Here is a 23,191-nt window from a genome sequence, read left to right on the forward strand (position 1 = left end):
TTTTCAAATGCTTTTTCTGCATCTACTAAGATGATCATATGGGTTTTGTCTTTTATTCTATTGACATGGTATATTGCATTAATTGATTTTTGGATACCAAACTAACCTTGCATTCCTAGGATAAATCCTACTTTGGCATGATGTACAGTCTTTTTACATGTTGTTGGATTTGGTTTGCTAGAATTTTGTGGAGCATTTTGTCTCTATATTTATAAGAAATATTAGTCTGTAGTTTTCTTGTTATGTCTTTCTATGGTTTTGTTATCAGGTGATACTGGACCTATAGAATGAATTAAGAGGTGTTCCCTTCTAGTTCACATGACTTTTTAAAGATACTTTTTTTTTTTTAATTTTTTTTTTCAACGTTTATTCATTTTGGGGACAGAGAGAGACAGAGCATGAACGGGGGAGGGGCAGAGAGAGAGGGAGACACAGAATCGGAAACAGGCTCCAGGCTCTGAGCCATCAGCCCAGAGCCCGACGCGGGGCTCGAACTCCCGGACCGCGAGATCGTGACCTGGCTGAAGTCGGACGCTTAACCGACTGCGCCACCCAGGCGCCCCTAAAGATACTTTTTAAAGCCCTAGTCTTCACTTTACAAATAAAATCCAGTGAGAAGATGTAATGGGAGAGGATACCCCACAGAGGAAAGCAAATACAAGAAAACATCTAGGTGTGAAATTAACAAGATTATGTTCAAAACCTACGTGAGGAAATTTATAAAACACTCCTGAGTGACATAAAAATTGATCTGAACTAACAGAAGATATACCGTGTTCCTGGATGTGAAAATCCAAACTCATAAACATACCAATACTCTCAAGCTAATTTATAAATATAACATGATTCTGCCAAAAGTTCCACCAATTTTTTTCTTTGTTTCTCTTCATTTTTTTTTAATGTTTTCATTTATTTTTGAGACAGAGAGAGACAGAGCATGAGCAGAGAAGGGGCAGAGAGAGAGGGAGACACAGAATCTGAAGCAGGCTCCAGGCTCGGAGCTGTCAGCACAGAGCCTGACGCGGGGCCCTAACTCCCAAAGCACGAGATCATGACCTGAGTCAAAGTTGGACGCTTCACCGACTAAGCCACCCAGGCGCCCCATAAAAAGTCAATTAATTTGACAAAGTAAAACTTAAAAAAAAAAAAAAAACTTTTGCGTGGCAAAAATACCATAAAGCATAGTAAAAAGACAAATGAAATTGGAACAGAAATCTTTCTACCTTACATCACAGAGGAAGAAATTGGCGACTGACCAAGGAATATGAATATCCATAATATAAATTACAATACTCCTGCTGTAAAGAGCTTCTACAAGCGGAGAAGGAAAGGAAGCAGGATCCTTACGGAAAAGGGGTCAAAAGACTTGGGATGAGCACTGGGTGTTGTATGGAAGCCAATTTGACAATACATCATATCAAATACATACATACATACATACATACAGCGAGCCCAGTTCAGAGGGGGAGAACTGCAGCCCTCCCTAAAACATAGCAAGGAATGGCTCAGCCTTGCTCAACAGTAAGCAAAAGGCACATTGCTGAGGCTGTGAGAAAGCGCACTGGTACGGACTAGTGGAAACGCAAAGAGATTCACCCTCAGGGAGGAGAAGTTGGCAGAAGCTACCAAAGTCCCATATGCTTTCCTCTCCGTCCAGCTGGAGGAATCGATTCCAATGTATACCTACCCTAAATACAAAAGCAGTGTGCACAAGTTATTCACTACACAGCACTTTTCCCTGGCAAAAGATAGAAACCAATCCAAATGTCCATCAAGAGAGGGCTGCTGGAGGGGCGCCTGGGTGGCTCAGTCGGTTAAGTATCCGGCTTCAGCTCGGGTCGTGATCTCACAGTTCGTGGGTTCGAGCCCCACGCTGGGCTCTGTGCTGACAGCTCAGAGTCTGGAGCCTGTTTCAGATTCTGTGTGTGTGTGTGTGTGTGTCAAAAATACATAAACATCGTAAAAAAAGAGAGAGAGAGAGAGAGGGCTGCTGGACCCTCACAGCGGAGCAGCACCCAGAAGTAAAAAGGAATGGCATATTTCTAGATGCCGCTGCCGAGGGACCTCCAGGATGGATCATCATGTGAAAAAGACGAGGCGGAGGAAAGTGTGTTTGTACCTACTTTTTCTAAGAAGAGGGACGGCATGTACATGTATGCACAGCAGATTTGTACACACACACACGTATTTGCTTATATTAAAAAACAAAAGTGGGGCGCCTGGATGACTCATTCCATTAAGCATCCGACTCTTGATTTCGGCTCAGGTCATGATCTTGCAGTTTGTGGGTTCGAGCCCCTCATCAGGCTCTGCACTGACAGCACGGAGCCTGCTTGGGATTTTCTCTCTCTCCACCTGCCCCCTCTCTCTCTGCCCCTCTCCCGCTTATGTGCTCTCTCTCTCTCTCTCTCTCTCAAGAATAAATTTTTTAAAAAGTTAAAAAAAAGTTCTGGATACCTGGGGATAATGACAGGGGATAGATCTGATTCTCTCCAGACAGGCCCTCCAAAACGACACACTGAGCAAGGAGAGAAAATAAAACCACCCTGAGCCCAGCCTCATGACCCAAAGACAGAACACCAGCCGCTTCGAAATAACCAGAAGTCCAGCAGAGAGCTCGTGGGCCCGCCCCACAGCAGGGAGGAGCAGAAAGCACCCAGGAAAGTGTGCAAGGGGGAAGGCAGGGTGATGAAAGGCAGATAAAATCACCCCCCAAGAGAGAAAGCCCCACTCTGAGTGGGAAAATACCAATAATGGATCTGATACGGCGAAACTGATGGAAGAGACTGGAATGTGGGCTGGTCTCTGCAAGACTGAGTCTCTGCAAGTCTCTGTAGAGACTGAGGGGTTAGTCTCTGCAAGGCATGGCTTCTGGAGGGTGCTTAGAGACGGGAGGCCCCTGGAGGTGGAAATTAGAAGTCCTGCAGAAACAAGAGAAAATGCCAAAAGACACAATGACCCCTCCCACCGAGAGGGAGGGAGGGAGTGAGAATGAGTGGGGGAGGGGCAGAGAGCGAGGGAGAGAGAGGGTCTGAAGTGGGCTCTGCCCTGACAGTAGCGAGCCCAATGCAGGGCTTGAACTCAGGAACCACGAGATCATGACCTGAGCTGAGGTTGGGACACTTAACTGACTGAGCCACCCAGGCGCCCCTGTGAATATGTTATCTTATGCGGTAGAAAGCACTTTGCAAATGGAAGTAAGGTTATTCATCTGTTGACTTTATTTTTTTTTAATTAAAAATTCTTTTTGGTAACATTTATTATTGAGAGACAGAGAGAGACACGGCACGAGCATGGGAGGGGCACAGAGAGGAGGAGACACAGAATCGGAAGCAGGCTCCAGCCTCTGAGCTGTCAGCACAGAGCCCGACGCGGGGCTCAAACTCACAAACCGCGAGATCATGACCTGAGTCAAAGTTGGACGCTTAACCGACTGAGCCACCCAGGCGCCCCCTAAGCTGTTGACTTTAAACCAGGGAGATCACCCCGGGTCATCTGGTGAGTCCAGTGTAACCACACGGGCCTTGCAGGAGGGGAGCAGAGAGCCAGGCAGAGGACTGGCCTTAGAAGAGATGCTTTAGACAAAGGAGACAAGAGTAGAGTGAGAGAGCTGAAGTCTGGGAGGAGCTGGCCGTGGCTGTCTTTCAGGGGGGCCACGAGCTGGGAAAGGCAGGCAGCTTCTAGAAACAGAATGACCCCCAGCGGCCAGCCAGTGAGGAAATGGGAACCTCAGTCCTACAACCACATAGGCTAGAATCCTGTCAACAGGTGTCCTAGAAACAGATTCTTTCCTAGCACCTCCAGAAGGAAACTGACCCTGCCAACACCTGGGCTTCAGCCTTGTGGAATTCTAGGCAGAAGAACCAGCCATGCGGGAGCTGGATCCTGACCCACAGAACTGCGAGATAATAAATTTGTGTTCTTTTAAGCAACTCTCTTTGTGGGGATATGCCAGCCACCGCAGCGATAGGGGACGGCGTGTATTTAACCCTGCACTTCACCATACGAACAGAAGAGTGTGCTATCGACTGAGCAAACCTAGCCAGCAGCCCAAACCTTCACCTCCTGCTTCCAGCTGGTACCGAAAGTGCAGAAAACACAAGACATTGCGAAATAAACAGAAAAGAGCAGAGGCAGCTAATCAAAGTTACTATGAGAAACAGAAAATGAAAATCAAAGCATTTCAGAAGAAGAAAATTCCCCCCCAGAGCACAAGCACGCAGAACCAAAATGTTACCCAGCATCCCAACGTGCACAAAATCTCCTTAAATTCACATAGGGAAATTTCAAGTCAGCAATCCAAACACTTAAAGTGGAAATGGATGAAAAAAGTGAAGAAGATGTAAAATGAGACATTAACCAAACTCCAGAAAGAATTTAAAAAGTTTAAAAATTAAAGAAAAATTACAAGATATCCTGGGAAGAACAGATTTGGCTGAAAACATAAAAAGGGTATTGAGAAAAACCATGAGGGGCGCCTGGGTGGCTCAGTCAGTTAAGGGTCCGATTTCAGCTCAGCTGACGATCTCACGGTTCATGAGTTCAAGCCCCTCATGGGGTTCTGCGCTGACAGTGTGGAGCCTGCTTGGGATTCTCTCTCTCTCTCTCTCTCTCTCTCTCTCTCTCTCTCTCTCAAAATAAATAAGTAAACTTAAAAGAAAAAGAAAAAGCATGAAAATAGCCAAGAAAATTTAAAAACTACAGAGGTTCAAAGAGAAAAGCATCAGCTTCCACTTTGGCGAGATCGAGATCGTTTGGTTGGTGGTGTGGGTGGGGATGAGGGTTAGCCGAGGGGGACGTGATGGGGCCCAGGGCGCCCGAGGGCGCTCCGAGGGAAGCAGGTGCCAACTCGTCCTCCTCTGTCTTGTCCTCACTCCCTGCGCTCAGTCCATTCACGTCCTTTCTGCTCCTGGAGCCACTGACATTCTCGGCACTGGCCCCTCTCTCGGCCTGGAAGCCTCTTCCTTCAGGTCACGACATACGGCAGGGCCCGGCCTTTCTTAATGCTCAGGTCCCACCTCAGAAGTCACCGCCTCCGTGAGAACCTCCCTGCCCCCCACCCAAGGTGGCCCCAGGAACTTCTGGGGTTCTCTTAATGCTCAGTTCCTTGACGAGGGTGCTGGGTTCATGGGCGCATTCACTTTGCGGAAATGAATTATGTTGCACATTTGTGATTTGTATGTTTATACTTCAATCAAAATGAAAAGAAAAAGGAGTGGGTGGGTGGCTCGGTTAGTTAAGCGTCCGACTCCTGGTTTCGGCTCAGGTCATGATCTCACGGTTTGTGAGTTCGAGCCCTGCATTGGGCTCTGTGCTGAAAATCCGGAGCCTGCTTGGGATTCTCTCTCTGCCTCTCTCTCTGCCCCTCCCTCCCTTGCTCTCTCTCTGTGTCTTAAAATAAATAAAAAACCTTTTTGGGGCGCCTGGGTGGCTCAGTCGGTTAAGCGTCCGACTTCAGCTGAGGTCATTATCTCACAGTTTGTGAGTTCGAGCCCCGCGTAGGGCTCTGTGCTGACAGCTCAGAGCCTGGAGCCTGCTTCTGATTCTGTGTCTCCCTCTCTCTGCTCCTCCCCTGCTCATGCTGTGTCTCTCTCTCTCTTCTTCGAAAATAAATAAAAACATTAAAAAAAAAAAAAAAAAAACCTTTTTGCAGCAGACCTCCACAGAAACTTGGCCGGCCAGAAAGGAGGGGCAGGATATATTCAATGTGCTGAATCAGAAAAATATGCAGCCAAGAATTCTTTTTTTTTTTTTTTAATTTTTTTTTAACGTTTATTTATTTTTGAGACAGAGAGAGACAGAGCATGAATGGGGGAGTATCAGAGAGAGAGGGAGACACAGAATCCGAAACAGGCTCCAGGCTCTGAGCTGTCAGCACAGAGCCCGATGCGGGGCTCGAACTCATGGACCGCGAGATCATGACCTGAGCTGAAGTCGGACGCTTAACCGACTGAGCCACCCAGGCGCCCCAGCCAAGAATTCTTTATCCAGCAAGGCTGTCACTCAAAATAGAAGGAGAGATAAAAAGTTTCCCAGGCAAACAAAAATTAAAGGAGTTTGTGACCACTAAACCAGCCCTGCAAGAAATTTTAAGGGGGACTCTCTGAGGGGAGAAAAGATGAAAATATAAATAAATAAATAAGTAAATAAATAAATAAATACCAAAAGCAACAAAGATTAGAAAGGACCAGAGAACACCACCAGAAACTCCAACTCTACAAGCATCACAATGGCAATAAATTCATATCTTTCAGTAGTCACTCTAAACGTCAATGGACTCAATGCTCCCAACAAAAGATATAGGGTAACAGAATGGATAAGAAAACAAGATCCATCTATATGCTGTTTACAAGAGACCCACTTTAGACCTAAAGACACCTTCAGATTGAAAGTCAGGGGATGGAGAACCATCTATCATGCTAATGGTCAACAAAAGAAAGCCGGAGTAGCCATACTTATATCAGACAATCTAGACTTTAAAATAAAGACTGTGTCAAGAGATGCAGAAGGGCATTATATCATAATCAAGGGGTCTATAGACCAAGAAGACCTACCAACTGTAAACATTTATGCGCCAAATGTGAAAGCACCCAAACATATAAATCAGTTAATCACAAACATAAAGAAACTCATCAATAGTAATACCATAATAGTAGGGCACTTCAACACCCCACTCACAGCAATGGATAGATCATCTAAGCAGAAAATCAACAAGGAAACAATGGCTTTGAATGACACACTGGGCCAGATGGACTTAACAGATATATTCAGAACATTTCATCCTAAAGCAGCAGAATATACATTCTTCTCCAGTGCACATGGAATGTTCTCCAGAATAGACCACATACTGGGATACAAATCAGCCCTCAGCAAGCACAAAAAGGTCGAGATCATACCGTGCATATTTTCAGACCACAATGCTATGAAACTGGAAATCAACCACAACAAAAAAATTGAAAAGGTAACAAATACTTGGAGACTGAAGAACATCCTACTAATGAATGAAGTTAAAGAGGAAATTAAAAAGTATATGGAAGCCAATGAAAATGATAACACCACAACCCAAAACCTCTGGGACGCAGCAAAGGCGGTCATAAGAGGAAAGTATATAGCAATCCAGGCCTTCCTAAAGAAGGAAGAAAGATCTCAGATACACAACCTAACCTTACGCCTTAACGAGCTGGAAAAAGAACAGCAAATAAAACCCAAAAACAGCAGAAGACATGAAATAATAAAGATTACAGCAGAAATTAATGCTATCAAAACCAAAAAAACAATAGAACAGATCAATGAAACGAGAAGTTGGCTCTTTGAAAGAATTAACAAAATTGATAAACCACTACCCAGTCTGATCAAAAAGAAAAAGGAAAGGACCCAAATAAATAAAATCAAGAATGAAACAGGAGAGATCAAAACCAACACAGCACAAATAAAAACAATAATAAGAGAATATTATGAGCAATTATATGCCAATAAAATGGGCAATCTGGAAAAAATGGACAAATTCCTAGAAACATATACACTACCAAAACTGAAACAGGAAGAAATAGAAAATTTGAACAGACCCATAACCAGTAAGGAAATCGAATTCGTAATCAAAAATCTTCCAAAAAACAAGAGTCCAGGGCCAGATGGCTTTCCAGGGGAATTCTACCAAACATTCAAGGAAGAGTTAACACCTATTTTCTTGAAGCTGTTCCAAAAAATAGAAAAGGAAGGGAAACTTCCAAACTAGTTCTATGAAGCCAGCATTACCTTGATTCCAAAACCAGACAGAGACTCCACGAAAAAGAACTATAGACCAATTTCCCTGATGAACATGGATGCAAAAATCCTCAACAAGATATTAGCCAACCGGATCCAACAATACATTAAAAAAAATTATTCACCATGACCAAGTGGGGTTTACACCTGGGACACAGGGCTGGTTCAATATCCGCAAAACAATTAATGTGATTCATCACATCAATAAAAGAAAGGACAAGAACCATATGATCCTCTCGATAGATGCAGAGAAAGCATTTGACAAGATATAGCATCCTTTCTTGATAAAAATCCTCAAGAAAGTAGGGATAGAAGGATCATACCTTGTGATCATAAAAGCTGTAGATGAACGACCCAACGCTAATATCATCCTCAATGGGGAAAAACTGAGAGCTTTCCCCCTAAGGTCAGGAAGAAGACAGAGATGTCCACTCTCGCCACTGTTATCCAACATAGTATTGGAAGTCTTAGCCTCTGCAATCAGACAACACAAAGAAATAAAAGGCATCCAAATTGGCCAGGAGGAGGTCAAACTTTCACTCTTCGCAGATGACATGATACTCTATATGGAAAACCCTAAAGATTCCACCAAAAAACTGCTTGAATTGATTCATGAATTCAGCAAAGTTGCAGGATATAAAATCAATGCACAGAAATCGGCTGCATTCCTATACACCAACAATGAAGTGACAAAAAGAGAAATCAAGTAATCGATCCCGTTTACAATTGCACCAAAAACCATAAAATACCTAGGAATAAATCTAACCAAAGAGGTGAAAAATCAATACACTGAAAACTATAGAAAGCTTATGGAAGAAATTGAAGAAGACGCAAAAAATGGAAAAAGATTCCATGCTCCTGGATAGGAAGAACAAATATTGTTAAAATGTCTATACTACCCTTAAAAAAAAGAAGGTGGGGAGGCGCCTGGGTGGCTCAGTCAGTTAAGCATCCAGCTTCCGACTTCGGCTCAGGTCATGATCTCACAGCCAGTGAGTTCGGGTCCCGCACTGAATTCTGTGCTGACAGCTCAGAGCCTGGAGCCTGCTTCAGATTCTGTGTCTCCCTCTCTTTCTGCTCCTCCCCCACTCACGCTCCCTCTCTCTCTGTCTCAAAGATGAATAAACGTTAAAAAAAAAATTTTTTTTTAAATGTTGATACTACCCAAAGCAATCTACATATTCAATGCAATCCCTATCAAAATAACACCAGCATTCTTCACAGAGCTGGAACAAATAATCCAAAAATTTGCATGGAACCAGAAAAAGCCCCAAATAGCCAAAGCAATCTTGAAAAAGAAAACCAAAGCAGGAGGCATCACAATCCCGGACTTCAAGCTATACTACAAAGCTGTAATAATCAAGACAGTATGATACTGGCACAAGAACAAACACTCAGATCAATGGAACAGAATAGAGAACCCAGAAATGGACCCACAAATGTATAGCCAACTAATCTTTGACAAAGCAGGAAAGAATATCCAATGGAGTAAAGACAGTCTCTTCAGCAAATGGTGCTGGGAAAACTGGACAGCCACATGCAGAAGAATGAACCTGGACCACTTTCTTACACCAGACACAAAAATAAACTCAAAATGGATGAAAGACCTAAACGTAAGACAGGAAGCCATCAAAATCCTCGAGGAGAAAGCAGGCAAAAACGTGTTTGATCTTGGCCGCAGCAACTTCTTACTCAACACGTCTCCGGAGGCAAGGAAAACAAAAGCAAAAATGAACTACTAGGACCTCATCAAAATAAAAAGCTTCTGCACAGCGAAGGAAACAATCAGCAAAGCTAAAAGGCAAACGACGGAATGGGAGAAGATATTTGCAAATGACATATCAGATAAAGGGTTAGTATCCAAAATCTATAAAGAACTTATCAAACTCAACACCCAAAAAACAAATAATCCAGTGAAGAAATGGGCAAAAGACATGAATAGACACTTCTCCAAGGAAGACATCCAGATGGCCAACCGACACATGAAAAAATGCTCAACATCACTCATCATCAGGGAAATACAAATCAAAACCACAATGAGATACCACCTCACACCTGTCGGAATGGCTAACATGAATAACTCAGGCAACAACAGATGTTGGCGAGGATGCAGAGTAAGAGGATCTCTTTTGCATTGTTGGTGGCAATGCAAGCTGGTGCAGCCATGCTGGAAAACAGCATGGAGGTTCCTCAAAAAACTAAAAATAGAACTACCCTACGACCCAGCAATTGCACTACTAGGCATTTATCCAAGGGATACAGGTGTGCTCTTTTGAAGGGACATATGTACCCCCCGTGTTTATAGCAACACTATCAACAATAGCCAAAGTATGGAAAGAGCCCAAATGTCCATCGATGGATGAATGGATAAAGAAAATGTGGTATATATACACAATGGAGTATTACTCGCCAATCAAAAAGAATGAAAAGTTGCCATTTGCAACCACGTGGATGGAACTGGAGGGTATTATGCTAAGTGAAATTAGTCAGTCAGAGAAAGACATAAATCATATGACTTCACTCATATGAGGACTTTAAGAGACAAAACAGATGAGCATAAGGGAAGGGAAGCAAAAATAATACAAAAACAAGGAGGGGGACAAAACAGAAGAGACTCATAAATATGGAGAACAAACTGAGGGTTACTGGAGGGGTTGTGGGAGGAGGGATGGGCTAAATGGGGAAGGGGCATTAAGGAATCTACTCCTGAAATCATTGTTGCGGTATATGCTAACTAATTTGGGTGTAAATTTAAAAAAAATTAAATTAAAAAATAAAAATAAATAAGCAAATAAATAAATTAAATAAATACAAACCTTTAAAAAATGAAAAAATAAAAATAAAGCCACTCTCCCCTAGTATTCTCTTCGCGGCACTCCCACCGGCTGGCACCGTCCTCTGGTTTCTCTGCTGTGCTCTGTGTCATACACGCCCTCCCAGCACAGACACGTCTGTCGCTGTGACTGCTTCCACGGCAGGCCCGGAACCATGAACGCCCGCGGGCAGGGTGGGGCGGGCAGGGCTGGGGCCTCACCTTCCTCTGTATCTTCTCCAGCAGCTTGCTCTTGGCGCGCACCTCCTCCTGGATGGAGTCGTAGACGTTGAGCAGCACCCAGTCCCTGCCGTCCTCATCCGAGTTCTGCAAGGCTGCCACCAGCTGCCTTTTGCGCTCGTCCGCATACCGCTTCCTCCGCTTGTGCCTCTCCTTCAGGTCCTTGTTCTTGGCCTGCTCCCCGCCGACCACCTGCTGCTCCAACAGCTGCAGACTGCCGGGCACAGAGAAGAAAGCACACGTGACGGTATCTGGCCATCGCCGCGCCCTTGCTGTCCAGCGGGACATCTCAGAGTCCATGCAACAACCCGTCGCACAGATGGACACAGGTTCAGAGAGGCCAAGCCCCTGGCCAGGGTCGGAACCAGGGGTCCAAGCAGATCTGCCCAAGTCCAAGCCCGTGCGCTCAACTGCACGACAGGACGGACGAGAATCTCCCTGCGGATCCAGAGCCAACCCACCCGCCACCCGCCAGGGGCCTCCCAGGGCCCATGGTTTTCCCCCAGTACAGCAGGCTCGCAGCCGTGCGCCCCGGCGACCTGCACGATTAGAGTAGCCCTGAGATGGGAACAACATTCAGCGCATCCGGGCAGGCGCTTCATCATCTCCCTCTGCGGCCCCCCAACCCACTCACTCCAGCGTCACTCGCTGCTTGTCCTCCAAACAGCCAGACTGTCCCCTGCGCGGCACTTTCGTGCTGCCTGGGGCTGTGCCCTGTATCCCAAAGGCCACCCTGAGGCCTCTGTCCTGCAAACCTCACTCAGGTGTAGCTGAGCAAAACTACTCGAAGAAACAGAAGAAGCCTTCCCTGACCATCCTCCAGACCACACCCTGAACACCGTCACATGTGCTGAGTGTTCCCTTGGTGCCCGAAGCTGGGTCTCTGCAGGCAGTGTCTCCTTGGACCCTCGTGACGAGCTTCTCAAGAAGCCGAGGCACAGGGAGGCTTAAAGTTGGCCCCAGGAGGTAGTGGGAGGTAGTGGTGGAGGCGGACGGGAACCAAGGCAGGCGACTGCACAACCACTTGCTTTTCTTTGCTACAGAAGCTGGCCCTCCCTGGGCCTGGGTATCTGCCTCCCCCTGGACCGTGAGCCCCTTGAAAGCCAAGTCAGCAGCTGGTTCTTCCTTGCGCCTGGTGCCCGGTACGTAGTTGCTGCTCAGTTCACGTCTGAACTGTGGCCTGTGGGATGGAGTTTGCCACCACTAGGAGGAGGCTGAGCCCCTGACCATGGTGCTGACTTTGTCACAGAGGTGGGCCTGACATTATTCACATTCACAGAAGTGAGAACCAAGGCTCGGAAATGTTAAGGGATTTGCACGGAGGGAAGCAAGCCCAGCTCCCCAGGCGGCAGCGGCTGAGGGCGTTTGGGGTGGCCAGTCCTAGGTGTGACATCGGGAGGGCACTGGAGGCGGGCTGGGAGCTGAGGAAAGCCTACATCATCCTGCCCTGGGATTCCTGAAACCTGATAGCCAGGCCCTGCGGATGCCAGGCAGACAACAGTCCCCTCCCTTCCTCCTGGAGCAGGTGCCTGATGGAGGCTGGTGGCGCCCGTGCGGCTCCCCGAGCAGAGCCCTGCCCGCCCCGCTGATCAGCACCATCCCTGCCCCTCTGCTCCTGGACAGAGGATCGGGGCGTGTCCGGCCTCCGTCAGGAGGGGATCTGGATGGGGGCTCAGTGAAGACTCTCTGGGCACCCCCGCCCCCATGCCCAGGACATAGCTCCGTCCTGCTTCGCCACAGGGTCCCGCCAGCCCCAAGCACCAGCACTTACCGGGCAAGCACCTGCTGCTGGCCCACGGCGGGCAGCAGGTCGTCGGTCAGCACCGCCACCTCCGTGCCCACACTGTCCCTTCTCCCGCTCGTCATGACCAGCGAGGGCTGAGGCTGAGCCTCCAAGGCCCCCCAGGCCTCAGCCTCGGCCCCTACGCCAGGCTCTGCTGCCGACACCACCTCCTCGGCCATTTCTGGACCCTGGTCAACCTCCTGAGCGCAAAGAGAAACCAAAGTGGAGGCAGAGAAGCCGGCCCCTGGACGCCGGCTCACAGCGGCCTCAATCCCAGATGGCGGTGTCTGGGTCCCTCGCGATCTGGGATGGATCGCTTCTGGTTTGGAGGCACCCAGTTGTACAAAAATGCGCCCAGTTGGGTTCCTACTGCCACCATTTCTTCCAACACCCCAAAACAGTCTTGCTCTTCCGCCCCTGAAGACCCAGGCTCTCCACGGCAGCCAGGCAGTTTTCTCCAAATATGTACCAATCCCAGCCCTTTCCCGAAGAGAACCTTTTACAGATTCGCAGTGCGTTTGCAGTTAAATCCTGCTTCCATAGCCTTCAGGCCCCCAGTGCCTCTCCCTGCCTCACCCCCCCCCCCGCCCCGCCTCTCTCCACCCCTCACCCTGCTGCTTCTCTGGCCTCATTTTCCCATTGCTGAGAAAGTCGAGATGTTCCCAGCCACAGGACTTTGGCACAGGCCATCCCCCCTGGCTTGATGCTCTGCTCTGGCCCCTTCCTCCTGCTCGGGTCCCATCTCAACGTCACCTTACAACCAGGGCTCCCCTAGCCACCCCGTGTCTCATCTACTGAGAACCTGAAGTGTGCCGGCTCCTACCCAGTGATCCTGTCCAGAGTCTGGCAGATAGTTTTCTCTCTCCACACATGTGGGCAGACTTAAATCCTTCCCCTCACTCCCTGTGGCCTTTTGTGCTTCCTTAAGCAGAAGAGAAAAGGGCAGGGTCTGAGAGCAGCAGTGTTCGAAACGGGACCCAGGCAGTCCCTGCCAGTGCCTGGGGGACCCACGCCCCTGCCCTCAGCACACACTGGGCCTCTGTGCTCTAGATGGGCTTCTGAGGCCAAGGGGAGTCAGAAAGCTGCTAAGCAGTGGCCTCTTAACCACATCAATAATAAGAGATAGGACGGTTCCTCCATTTGTACACCACTTTGCAACAGGCCATCCCTGATAAGCTGGGGGAGGGCTGGGGTCATTGTCTCTGTTTTGTGGTTGAGGACACTGAGGCCCAGAGTGTCACAGGAAGACCCAGGCTCCTGGGATTCCTCCCCCCACCTGAGGGTCGGCCCAGCGGGGAACTCACAGTCTTGAGCAGGAGGTAGTCAGCTGTCTCAGCTTCAGACCTAATGTCACCATGCCCGGGCCCCAGCAGATCCGTCAGGGAGGGGTGCTTGCAGGAGGATGGGGAGTGGCGGGGGGGGGGGGGCGGAGGGACAGTGGGCCAGAATCAACCTCAGCTCCCTGACCTCCCCTTCAGTGCCCCACACCCCCAGCCCCAGGCCTCATCAAGCCACCAGCTCCTCCTGCCTGTCACCGCTGAGGGGATGGGTGGGGAGCAGGGGCGAGGAGATGAGAGAACAGGGAAGAGAGAAACGGGGAGGGAGTATGCTCCCCTGTGCTCCCTGCTTGCAATACTTCGGGTGAAACACGCGTCAGCATCCCCATTTTACAGAAGGGGAAAGCAAGGCCCAGAAAGGTGACTGCCCAAGGCCACACAACTAAGTGAGCGGTAGGGCCGGGATTTAACCCGGGTCTGTCTGACTCAAAGGCCTGCGCTCTTTACACACACACACGCACACGTGCACACGCATGTACATGCACATGCAGGCAAGGAAAGGAAAGGAAAGGAAAAGGAAAAGAACAAAGGAAAGGAAAAAGACCAAAAGGGGGAGAAGAGGAAAGGAATCTAAAACATCACAGCGGGTGGAAAGGGGACAGGATGGAAGAGTGGCCCCACCAGATCCCTGGGGGGGTCCCTGACTGGTGGCTGCCTTCCCGCAGACCCCAGCCTGCCAGAGCACGAGGGCGGCCAAGGCCTCCTCCAGCTCCTTTGGGCCTGGAAACAGCGTAACCATGGCAACTCAGCAAATCCCCCAAATTGGTGTCCCTCCCTCAGCAGAACGGGCGCCCACCTGGCAAAGCCTCCTGCCTCCCTCCCCCCTCCCCTACCGGCTTACAGAGCATGAGACAGAGCTTCTCCCTTCCTGGACCCCTGAACACCGGTGCCCACGAGCCGCCACCAAGCCAGAGCCACTGCAGAGGTGGCAGCGGGGGGCCAGGGCCCCGGAGGTTAGACATCTGCCCGTGCCCAGCGACCTGTGTGCCCCCAGCTGAGCTCTGCCCGCTGAGTTTCTGCCCGGGAGCCCGGGTGACATCAGCTACCTGTGCGGGGACCTTGGGTACGTCTGCCAGGGGCACCTCGGCTGCCACCACGGCGGAGGACAGCCTGGCCAGCTTGGCTTCCACCTCGGCAAACGGGTCGTGCAGGCCTGGTAACAGCTCCAGGGCGATCCGCTGTGGTTCCTCTTCCTCGGGGACGCACCCCTCCTGCAGCAGGGGCCCCGCGGCCTCCTGGCTGAGATACCCGTCTGGGGAATATCTGCCCTTGGCCTCCACCTCGGGCATGAAGAACTCCAGGTCGGAGGGCTCCCGAGGCCCCAGGAAGGCCTCGGACACGGAGGTTTCCTCGAGTGCGAAAGACTTGTCAGACCCCAGAGACACGTCAGACTTGGAGGTCTCCGCCTCGGGCAGCTCCTCGAAGCTGGGAGAAACCTCAGTCCTGGAGACGTGCTCGCCGGGCAGAGTGCGCGGCAGGGAGTAGACCTCGGGTTTCACGGCCGTCTCGTAGTGGAACGTGGGTGAGTCCTCAGACATGTTGGCAAACTCAGCCCTGGACGTGCCCTGGGCCTTGAGGACCCCCGCCTTCAGGACAGCCTCTGCAAATGGAGACTCCCTTTAGTTTCTTCCAGAGTAGGATGAGGGGCCCCCTGGGAGCCGGCCCACGCACACCATCTCTAAGGGACAGGCTTAACAGAGCCTCCCGGGCCCCCAAATCCTGGCCTCCCATCTCTATCAGAACTCACACCCCATTTCCTTCACCTCTTCCAGGAAGTCTTCCCTGACTGGCACCATGAGCTGTCCATTCTCTGACCTCCCCAGCCACTAGGTGCTGGGCTCTTACCACCCTGCCTTGGAACCGCTCTTATCACATAAGGTGACTGCCCTGTGGGTCTATTGCTGAGAGCTCCTGATCGGCGAGCAGACTTCACACACGAGACCCCGAGGGGCCCCTGCAGGGGCACCCGGCTCAGGGCCCTCGTCCACAGGATACACTAGACCCGTGGGAGTTCAGTGAACACTGTGGATGAAGGGTAGGGCAAATAAAATCACTCCGAAGCTTAATGTTCAAAGCGGACTGGAGAAGCGCTCTGAAGGACAGAAAATGCTAGAACCTGCCCTTCCCCTCTCCTCTGGGTCTGCCAGCCTGCACGAGACTGCAGTCACACAGGCCTCCTCAGTGCTCCCAGCCCATGGGCACTACACCCACCCACTCCTCTGTCGCTGTGTCCTGATGCTCCCCAAGCCTCAGTTTGCACCCTGGCAACGTGAGGATTCAGTGCATCCTAACTCACTGAGGGGGCACCTGGCACCCAGTAATGCCCCATAAATGGTCCCCACGATTGGCCAATATTGTCATCAATACAAGAAGGATTTTACAGTATTTGGGGGCGTCCTAGGAGGTCTGAGTTGCCTGGTGGCACAGGTATTTGAATGATAGTGGTAGGGTGGAACATTCTAGAATGTCAAAAAGACAACAAAAATCTTTAGCAAGGCACAAGTTCTCACTAGTCACGGAGCCCTTATTTTGGGGTGTGTTTGCTTGGATAACAGAGAGGCTCAAAAGGGAGAGGAGACTAGAAAAATACAGAAACCGGGGGAAGGAACTCACCCGTGAAACACGGGTGATAAGTCAACCCAGCCTGAGGCCAAGGCGTCACAGATGCAACGCTGCGTGGGTGAGAACACTGCCTGGGTTCCAATCCTGACGCCACTTTACCAGCTGTGTAACCACGGACAATTTACTTACCCTCTCTGTGCCTCAGTTTCCTCACCTATAAAGCGAGGATAGTGTGTAGAAAGTGCTCTACAAATGTCAGTTAGTAAAATGGGGAGGGGAGCCAGCTGGCCACCCACTTGTCTCCTTTCGCAGGTTTTCCTCCAGCGCGGACAGCTTCACGTCATACGAGTTGCGCATGGCAGTGATGTCCTCCTCCAGCCGGGCCCTGGACTCCTGCTCCGCCTCGTAGTCGGCCCTCAGCCGGGCCAGGCGCTCCTCGTACTCCTGGGAGTGGGGGGCGATATGGGAGGGGGGGGGTGCCGCGTCACATCAGGGGGTCAAAACGCAGCCTTCCGTGTTTCTGTCATTCAAACAGCCCAGGAAATACCGATAAACCACAAGCACGGAGTTAAAATGGCCTACACGACCCTGGGGTGATTACTGGCTGGTGAAAACCCTTCTGAACTTCATTCTCCATTTTTAACAGGCTAATTATCTAAGATTTGGCTGTAATCTATCTTTCCACAAAGCAATATATCATGAAGGCCTGTGCAGGTCAATAAATACGTTTTAGCCAAGTAGCTCTCAAGCAGTTGAGCACGAAATACATTTTTATTTCTCTGCTTCTCCCTCCATCTTTGCTGTCACCGTCAGCTCTGGTCCAAAGAGCCTCCCAGCCCATCCCCCTCCTCCACTCTTGCCCCTGCCCCAAAACTTTCTCCACATGGCACCCTCATTCCCGTCTGTTAGGCCAGGTTTCAACGGCTTCCTATGTTGGAGGACAAAAGCTTCTCCATTTGACCCCAGTCCCCAGTGATCTGGGCCATCTGCCCCTTGACTAGACCTCATTTTTGCCACATTGGGCACACGGGCCACTGTCCATTCCTAGACAGCCCCAGCCCCACATCCTTCCTGCCTCAGGGCCTTTGCCCTTGCTCCCCCACCCCCAGCAAGCTGTTCCTTCAGACCTCAACTCAGTAACACCTCCTCCCAGAGGCCCTCCCTGACCACCCTGTCACTTCACTGATTTCTTCTTGGAATGGGTCATGAGCTTCCCGTGGTTCTCTCCATTTAGTCGAGTACAGGTTTATCGTCCAGCTCCCCTGCCACACAGCAAGCACTCTCTCCTCAGTGCCTAGCACAGAGGAGGGGCTCGGTGGCTAACCCTCGAACCAGCAAGTGCACGGAGCAGACTGCTGGCCAGTAACCAGACTACTCAGCTGCTGATGCACGTCTCCCACAGGCGGGGCTGGGGGTTATGAGCTAATGACGGTACATGACCTTGAGTGTCACGGAGCCACTAGGGGAGAGAGAGCTCCTGTGCCGTGCCCACCTGGCCAGGACCCTTCCAGAATCACAGAACAAGCACAGAATTCTACAACAGTACAGACACTATGACGTGGGCTCTCGGGGAGGAGGGACAGAAGGGGACAGAGGATCATTAAACCGTGACTGCGTGTTCTATGCCACATCTGAGACGCGTTTGAGACTCAGGGCAGCACACAGGGTTCTGGAGGCCCAGGGACGTTCCACGGCCTGCCCAGAACCACGCAGCTCTCTGGTGGGGTGGCCACGAGGAGACCTCCTACACCCCGTCCGCTTTCTCAGTGTCCCCTGCCCTTGCCCCCAGCTTCCCCCCGGGCCCCACGCGAGACTCGGCCCTCGGCAAGCACCCCTGGCTCCCTCGCCCAGCCCCCTCCACGGCTCCCTCCCAGCGCGGCCCCGGCCCCAGTGAAACCCAGGCCCCAGCCTGGTCACACCTACACACCGGTAACCCCTGGCTGGAGATGCAGGTGTATGTGTGCACACGCCCACACACCCATGCCTACACACGCGCGCACACGCACGCACACACGTCTACATGCACGAGCACACGTGTGCACGTGCGGGCACGCACAGGCACACATACGGCAGTACCAACTTCTAGTCCCAGTTGTAAATGTGTGACCCCGCACCACAGAGGACCGCTGAGGTGGCCTGGTGCCCCTCCTGGGTCCTTCCGCTCTCTGACCGCGGCAGCCCTCCACCCCTTCCTCTCTTGAGAACACGGAAGCGGGCCCTCGCTTCCCAGCCCACAGCTTCCTGTCATCTCCAGATGGCGCGTCCATCCGAAGCCAAGCCGCCCACTCGGTGACTTTGCTCTTTCAATCCCCACCTCCCTCCTGCACCGCAGACTTCTCTCTCGGTGTGAGGCCTCTGCAGTCACAGAACATATGCCCTGTTCCCTCCAGCACTCAGAACTCCAGGACTCGGTACGTTTTTCCGTGGCCCCACGCGCACCTCCAGCTACGGGGCCCGGCACCGGCAGGGGCTCAATGCCTGCTGATGATTGGGTAGGGGGCTGGAGGGCAAACCCAGCCCCCCAAATCCTGCCTCGTGCCTGTTCCACAGCCCAATGGCGAGAAGACGCCCCTCGGCTCCCCCTCTCACAGCAGCAGGAAAGCTGCTGTTGCACCGTTTCTAGAGACGAGGACACAGGCTCAGAGAGCTGGAACAACCTGCCCGAGGTCACAGAGCCCACCAAGAACTGCACCTGCAGAAGGTAAAAGCTGGTCGGATGCTGGGACTCTTCTGGTCCAAACCCCGCCCCGCCCCCGCCCGCTTTCCTGGTGCAGCCGGGAGACTGAGCCCACAGAGTCACATCGCCAGCTCGCGGCTGGGCCCATCCCCGGCCCGGTACCCTCGCCGCCCCACACAAGGGCCACCCCCCTTATCTTGAACATCCTGACTAGCTCTGGAATGGAAAGAAAAGCACAGTTGCAGGCACACAGTAGGTGCTCAATAAATACGAGTCATAAGTGAAATGGGCAGGAAGGAGAGAGGGAAGACAGACACCCTCAGCCCTTCCTCCAAGCGGGGCTCACAGAAGACACACCAGAGCCTGAAAAAAACCTTGGCGGTGGCCTCAGGCGACAGGGCTCTGATGTAGCGTCCGCTGGGTTATACCACGAGGAGGAGGCCAGCGACCCGCACCACCCCAGGAGCTGGGCCCGGAACTCCAGAGATGACCTGACATCCCCACCAGGAGCCTCCAGGCCAGCAGAGGAAGGGCAATGAGCCCTGAGCAACCAGAACCTTCACAGGGGCCAGGACAAAGTCCGTCGGGGGTCACAACCGGGCCTCTCCCCGAGGAGTAAAAGCTTCTGCCTGCCATGGGCAGCCCTTGGGGACTCGGGTGGATTTCTCCCAGTCCTCTAGCCCACAGGACTCAGACTCCCAGGCCTTACCCGATCTGCCCCCCAGAGGCTGGGCCCCAGGCCCCCACAGCCCCGCTGGGGCTCCCAGGGGCCCCAGGGCTGATCCCACCTGAGGTTACAGCCGAGAGGCAGAGGCGTCCAGACCCCCGTCCCTGAAGAGCTGTCCCTGCCCGGCCTCCACCGGGAAAGAGCCAATGTCCCATCCCCACGCTGAGGTCTCTGAATGGGGCCCTCAACTGGCAGGAATCTCCGGAAACCAGCAGGGCCTACAGTCAGGACAGAGCCTAAACAGGAAGTTAGGAAGCTTTGCCGAGTCTGGCTGTGTAAGTCCCCCTCTAGGGATCAGCTCGACACCTGTAAGTCAGTGGATTATTATTACCTGCCCTGCTGGTTCCCAGAGATGCTGGAAGGCGCACATGTGGGAGCACGACCCAGGTGCCCCTAGGTGACAGCTTTTTTGGAGAGGCCAGCTCCCCACATATCCACTGGTCAAATGAGTGCCTGGGGGCTCCCCACCGCCCACCCGGACTGCCCAGCTCTCAGCCCCTGGCTCATTGGCACCTGCAGAGGGGCCCAACTCCCTTCCACTCTGGCCTCCCCACACCGCGCACCTGGGGACAGCCCATTGCCACCACCTGGAAGGCCTTCTCCACTCCCAGCAACCCAGAGTCACCTCCTCCTGGGGTACTGAGGAGAGACTCCTGCAGACCCCCCCACCCCCCTCCCTGCTCTCCCCATACAGGCCCTGACCTGGAATGGACTGCACTCTGGAGTCAGGCCCCGAGCTGACATCGCAGCCCTGACTCTCCTTAGCGACATGACCTTGGACAAGTCATGGCACCTCTCTGAGCCTCAGCCTTCTGAGCTCCAAGATGGCCCCACCTGCCAGCCATTCTCCCACCTGCCCAGTGGCTCACCTCCCGAATCAGCTGCTTCTCGGCCTCTGTGTCAGGCTGGATCACAGATGGGGGCACCAGCTTCTCCTCGATCTGGACAGGGTTTAGGGGTACCTGACTGGACAGCAGGGCTGGGAGACAGATGGAAAACGAGGGCTGGGACCAAGGTGCACACAGTTTGCAGGAACTAAGCAGAAATCCATAAATAGACAACTAAATGCTTATTCAAAACGGACTTCACAGTATTGACTTTATTTGAAGCACGTCTCTACACAAAATGCTAATTTACTCAGTCATTCAACAAATATTTCTTAAGCACCTGCATGTTCTAGGCACTGGGGAAACGGCATTGAACAAAACAGAACTCCACACCCACATTGGGTTTTCAATTGGAGACAGAAGGCACATAAAATAAATAAGCAAAATGCCAGCACGGTACAAGGGGATGCGCTCTAGAAAGAGAAAGAAAGCAGGGAGGGTGCTCAGGAGTAAGATCCAAGGGGAAGGGTTACAATTTAAACAGCGTGCTCGGGAGGACCTCTCAGACAAGGTAAGGCAAAGGCAGTGACCTGAAGGAAGTGGTAGAGAGAAGTAGGCAGAGATCTTGGGGAAGAGCTTTCCAGACCGAAGGGAGCAGTGAGTGCAAAGGTCCTGTGGCGGACGAGAGCCTGGACTGTTCCAGAAACGGCCAGGAAGCCAGTGTGGCTGGAGTGGAGCAAGGAAGGGAGAGAATGGGTGATGAGGAGGTCAAGAGGGAACGGGGTGGATCGTGGGGTCGTTGGAAGCTGCGCTGAGGGCTTTGGCTTTGACTCGGGTAAACGGGCCGCCGAGGGTTTGCGCAGGGCAATAAAAGGACTCGCGTTTGAACAGGACCTCCCAGGCTGCTGTGTGGGGATGCACGGAGGGGCATAAGGGCAGACTCCGGGATACCTGCCGGGGTGTGGGTGTGCTTTGCAGCAATTCAGGTAAGAGACGTTAGCGACTCAGGGGACACCAGTGGACAGATTCTGGACATATCTTAAAGGTAGAAACCAGCTCTACTGCTGGATCGGATGCAGGTTGGAGCAAAAACGAGAAACCAAGGGCGACCCCAGGGTTTCTGGCTTGAACACTCGGAAGGGGAGTGTTGTCATCACTCAGGCGATGACACTAAACAGCTAGCTATTCAAGTCCGGAATTCAGAGGCCACTGTGTAGCAATTGGTTGTGTTTTGGTTTTTTTACATATTCTGTACTTTGTGACATTTGACATCGTGGGGGACTTGCCAGACAGGGAGAGACGGCCCCTCGCGGGGCCAGCTAATTCCTAGAGTCAACAACCTGCCAGTCGTTATTAGCCCACCTTTCACGTGCCAGCCAAGCACCGCCAAGTCCACACCACACCCCCCTTCTATCTCGCAGTCCCAGCCGGGCTCCCCCTGCCCTAAACCCCTGAGGGCCAGGACTAGATGAGCAGGGACTGCCCCTGAGCCCCAACCCACGGGAATTATTCAATTTTTTATAATTTTTTAATGTTTATTTTTGAGAGACAAAGTGTGAGCTGCGGAGGGGCAGAGAGAGAGGGAGGCACAGAATCCGAAGCAGGCTCCGGGCTCTGAGCTGTCGGCACAGAGCCCGACGCGGGGCTCAAACTCATGAATGCAAGACCATGACCTGAGCTGAAGTTGGACACTTAACTGAGCCACTGGGCGCCCCGGAACTATTCAAACCAGCCACTACGCGGTTGCTCCCGCCCTGCCTTCCCCACAGAAACGCCACTGACGGCTCCAAATCCAGCTCTGCACTGGATCCCCTTGCTCCTCCCTGGCTCCTGACCAACACCAGTGCTTCCCCCTGTGGCCCCGTGTGGTGTTCCCCGTCTCTGCATCATGAGTAACACCGACCTCTCCAAGCTCCCACTCAGTCTCCTTTATGAATTAAGACCTCAACACAAGTCCCATGGCCAAGTTGAAGGGTCACATGTGAGCCAGGGGCGCAGAGGTGGCATTTAAAGCCACCTTGGGAATGAGCATGGAGAGAGGTGACAATGGAGGACCGACCCTAGTGAGCCTGTAGGGGGGTAGGGAGAGGGGAGCACTGACGAGCAGCAGTAGAGGGAGGAGGGGCACCGGTCACAGGGCATCCAGGAACCAGGGGTTTCAAGGAGGAGGGAGGGGATGGGGCATCTGGGTGACTCAGTTGGTTAAGCATCTGACTTCGGCTCAGGTCATATCTTGTGGTTCATGAGTTAGAGCCCCACATTGGGCTCACTGCTCTCTGCGTACAGCCCGCTTAGGATTTTCTCTCCCCCCCCCCACCCCTCCTCCTCTCTCAAAAATAAAACAAACATTAAAAATAAAAAGGAGGAGGGAGGGGGTTGGCTAAGTGAGCTGACACCGGAGGCCTGCCTGAGGCAGGATCCCCCGACTGAACAACTAGGAGGACAGGAGGACGACGAGGGCA

At 51.8% G+C, this 23,191-nt stretch overlaps 1 protein-coding gene across 4 annotated transcripts in view; it reads right to left on the minus strand.

Annotated features, from left to right (window-relative positions):
- Nucleotides 1–23,191, minus strand: part of KIF17 (kinesin family member 17) — a 47,419-nt gene that overhangs the window by 7,433 nt on the left and 16,795 nt on the right. For 2 of the 4 annotated variants that reach the window (XM_030327142.1, XM_030327141.1), the window contains exons 6-11: nucleotides 20,772–20,881; nucleotides 16,795–16,942; nucleotides 14,983–15,536; nucleotides 13,904–13,990; nucleotides 12,588–12,799; nucleotides 10,799–11,030 (exon numbers count right to left, since the gene is read on the minus strand). In XM_030327142.1, coding sequence (XP_030183002.1) covers nucleotides 10,799–11,030; nucleotides 12,588–12,799; nucleotides 13,904–13,990; nucleotides 14,983–15,536; nucleotides 16,795–16,942; nucleotides 20,772–20,881 — 1,343 coding nt within the window. Of the gene's footprint in view, nucleotides 1–10,798; nucleotides 11,031–12,587; nucleotides 12,800–13,422; nucleotides 13,522–13,903; nucleotides 13,991–14,982; nucleotides 15,537–16,794; nucleotides 16,943–20,771; nucleotides 20,882–23,191 lie in introns of all 4 variants that reach the window. The other 2 variants (XM_030327137.1, XM_030327143.1) reach the window with 2 other exon arrangements.

The sequence above is a fragment of the Lynx canadensis genome, chromosome C1, assembly GCF_007474595.2.
Source record: "Lynx canadensis isolate LIC74 chromosome C1, mLynCan4.pri.v2, whole genome shotgun sequence".
NCBI classification, from domain to species: Eukaryota; Metazoa; Chordata; class Mammalia; order Carnivora; family Felidae; genus Lynx; species Lynx canadensis.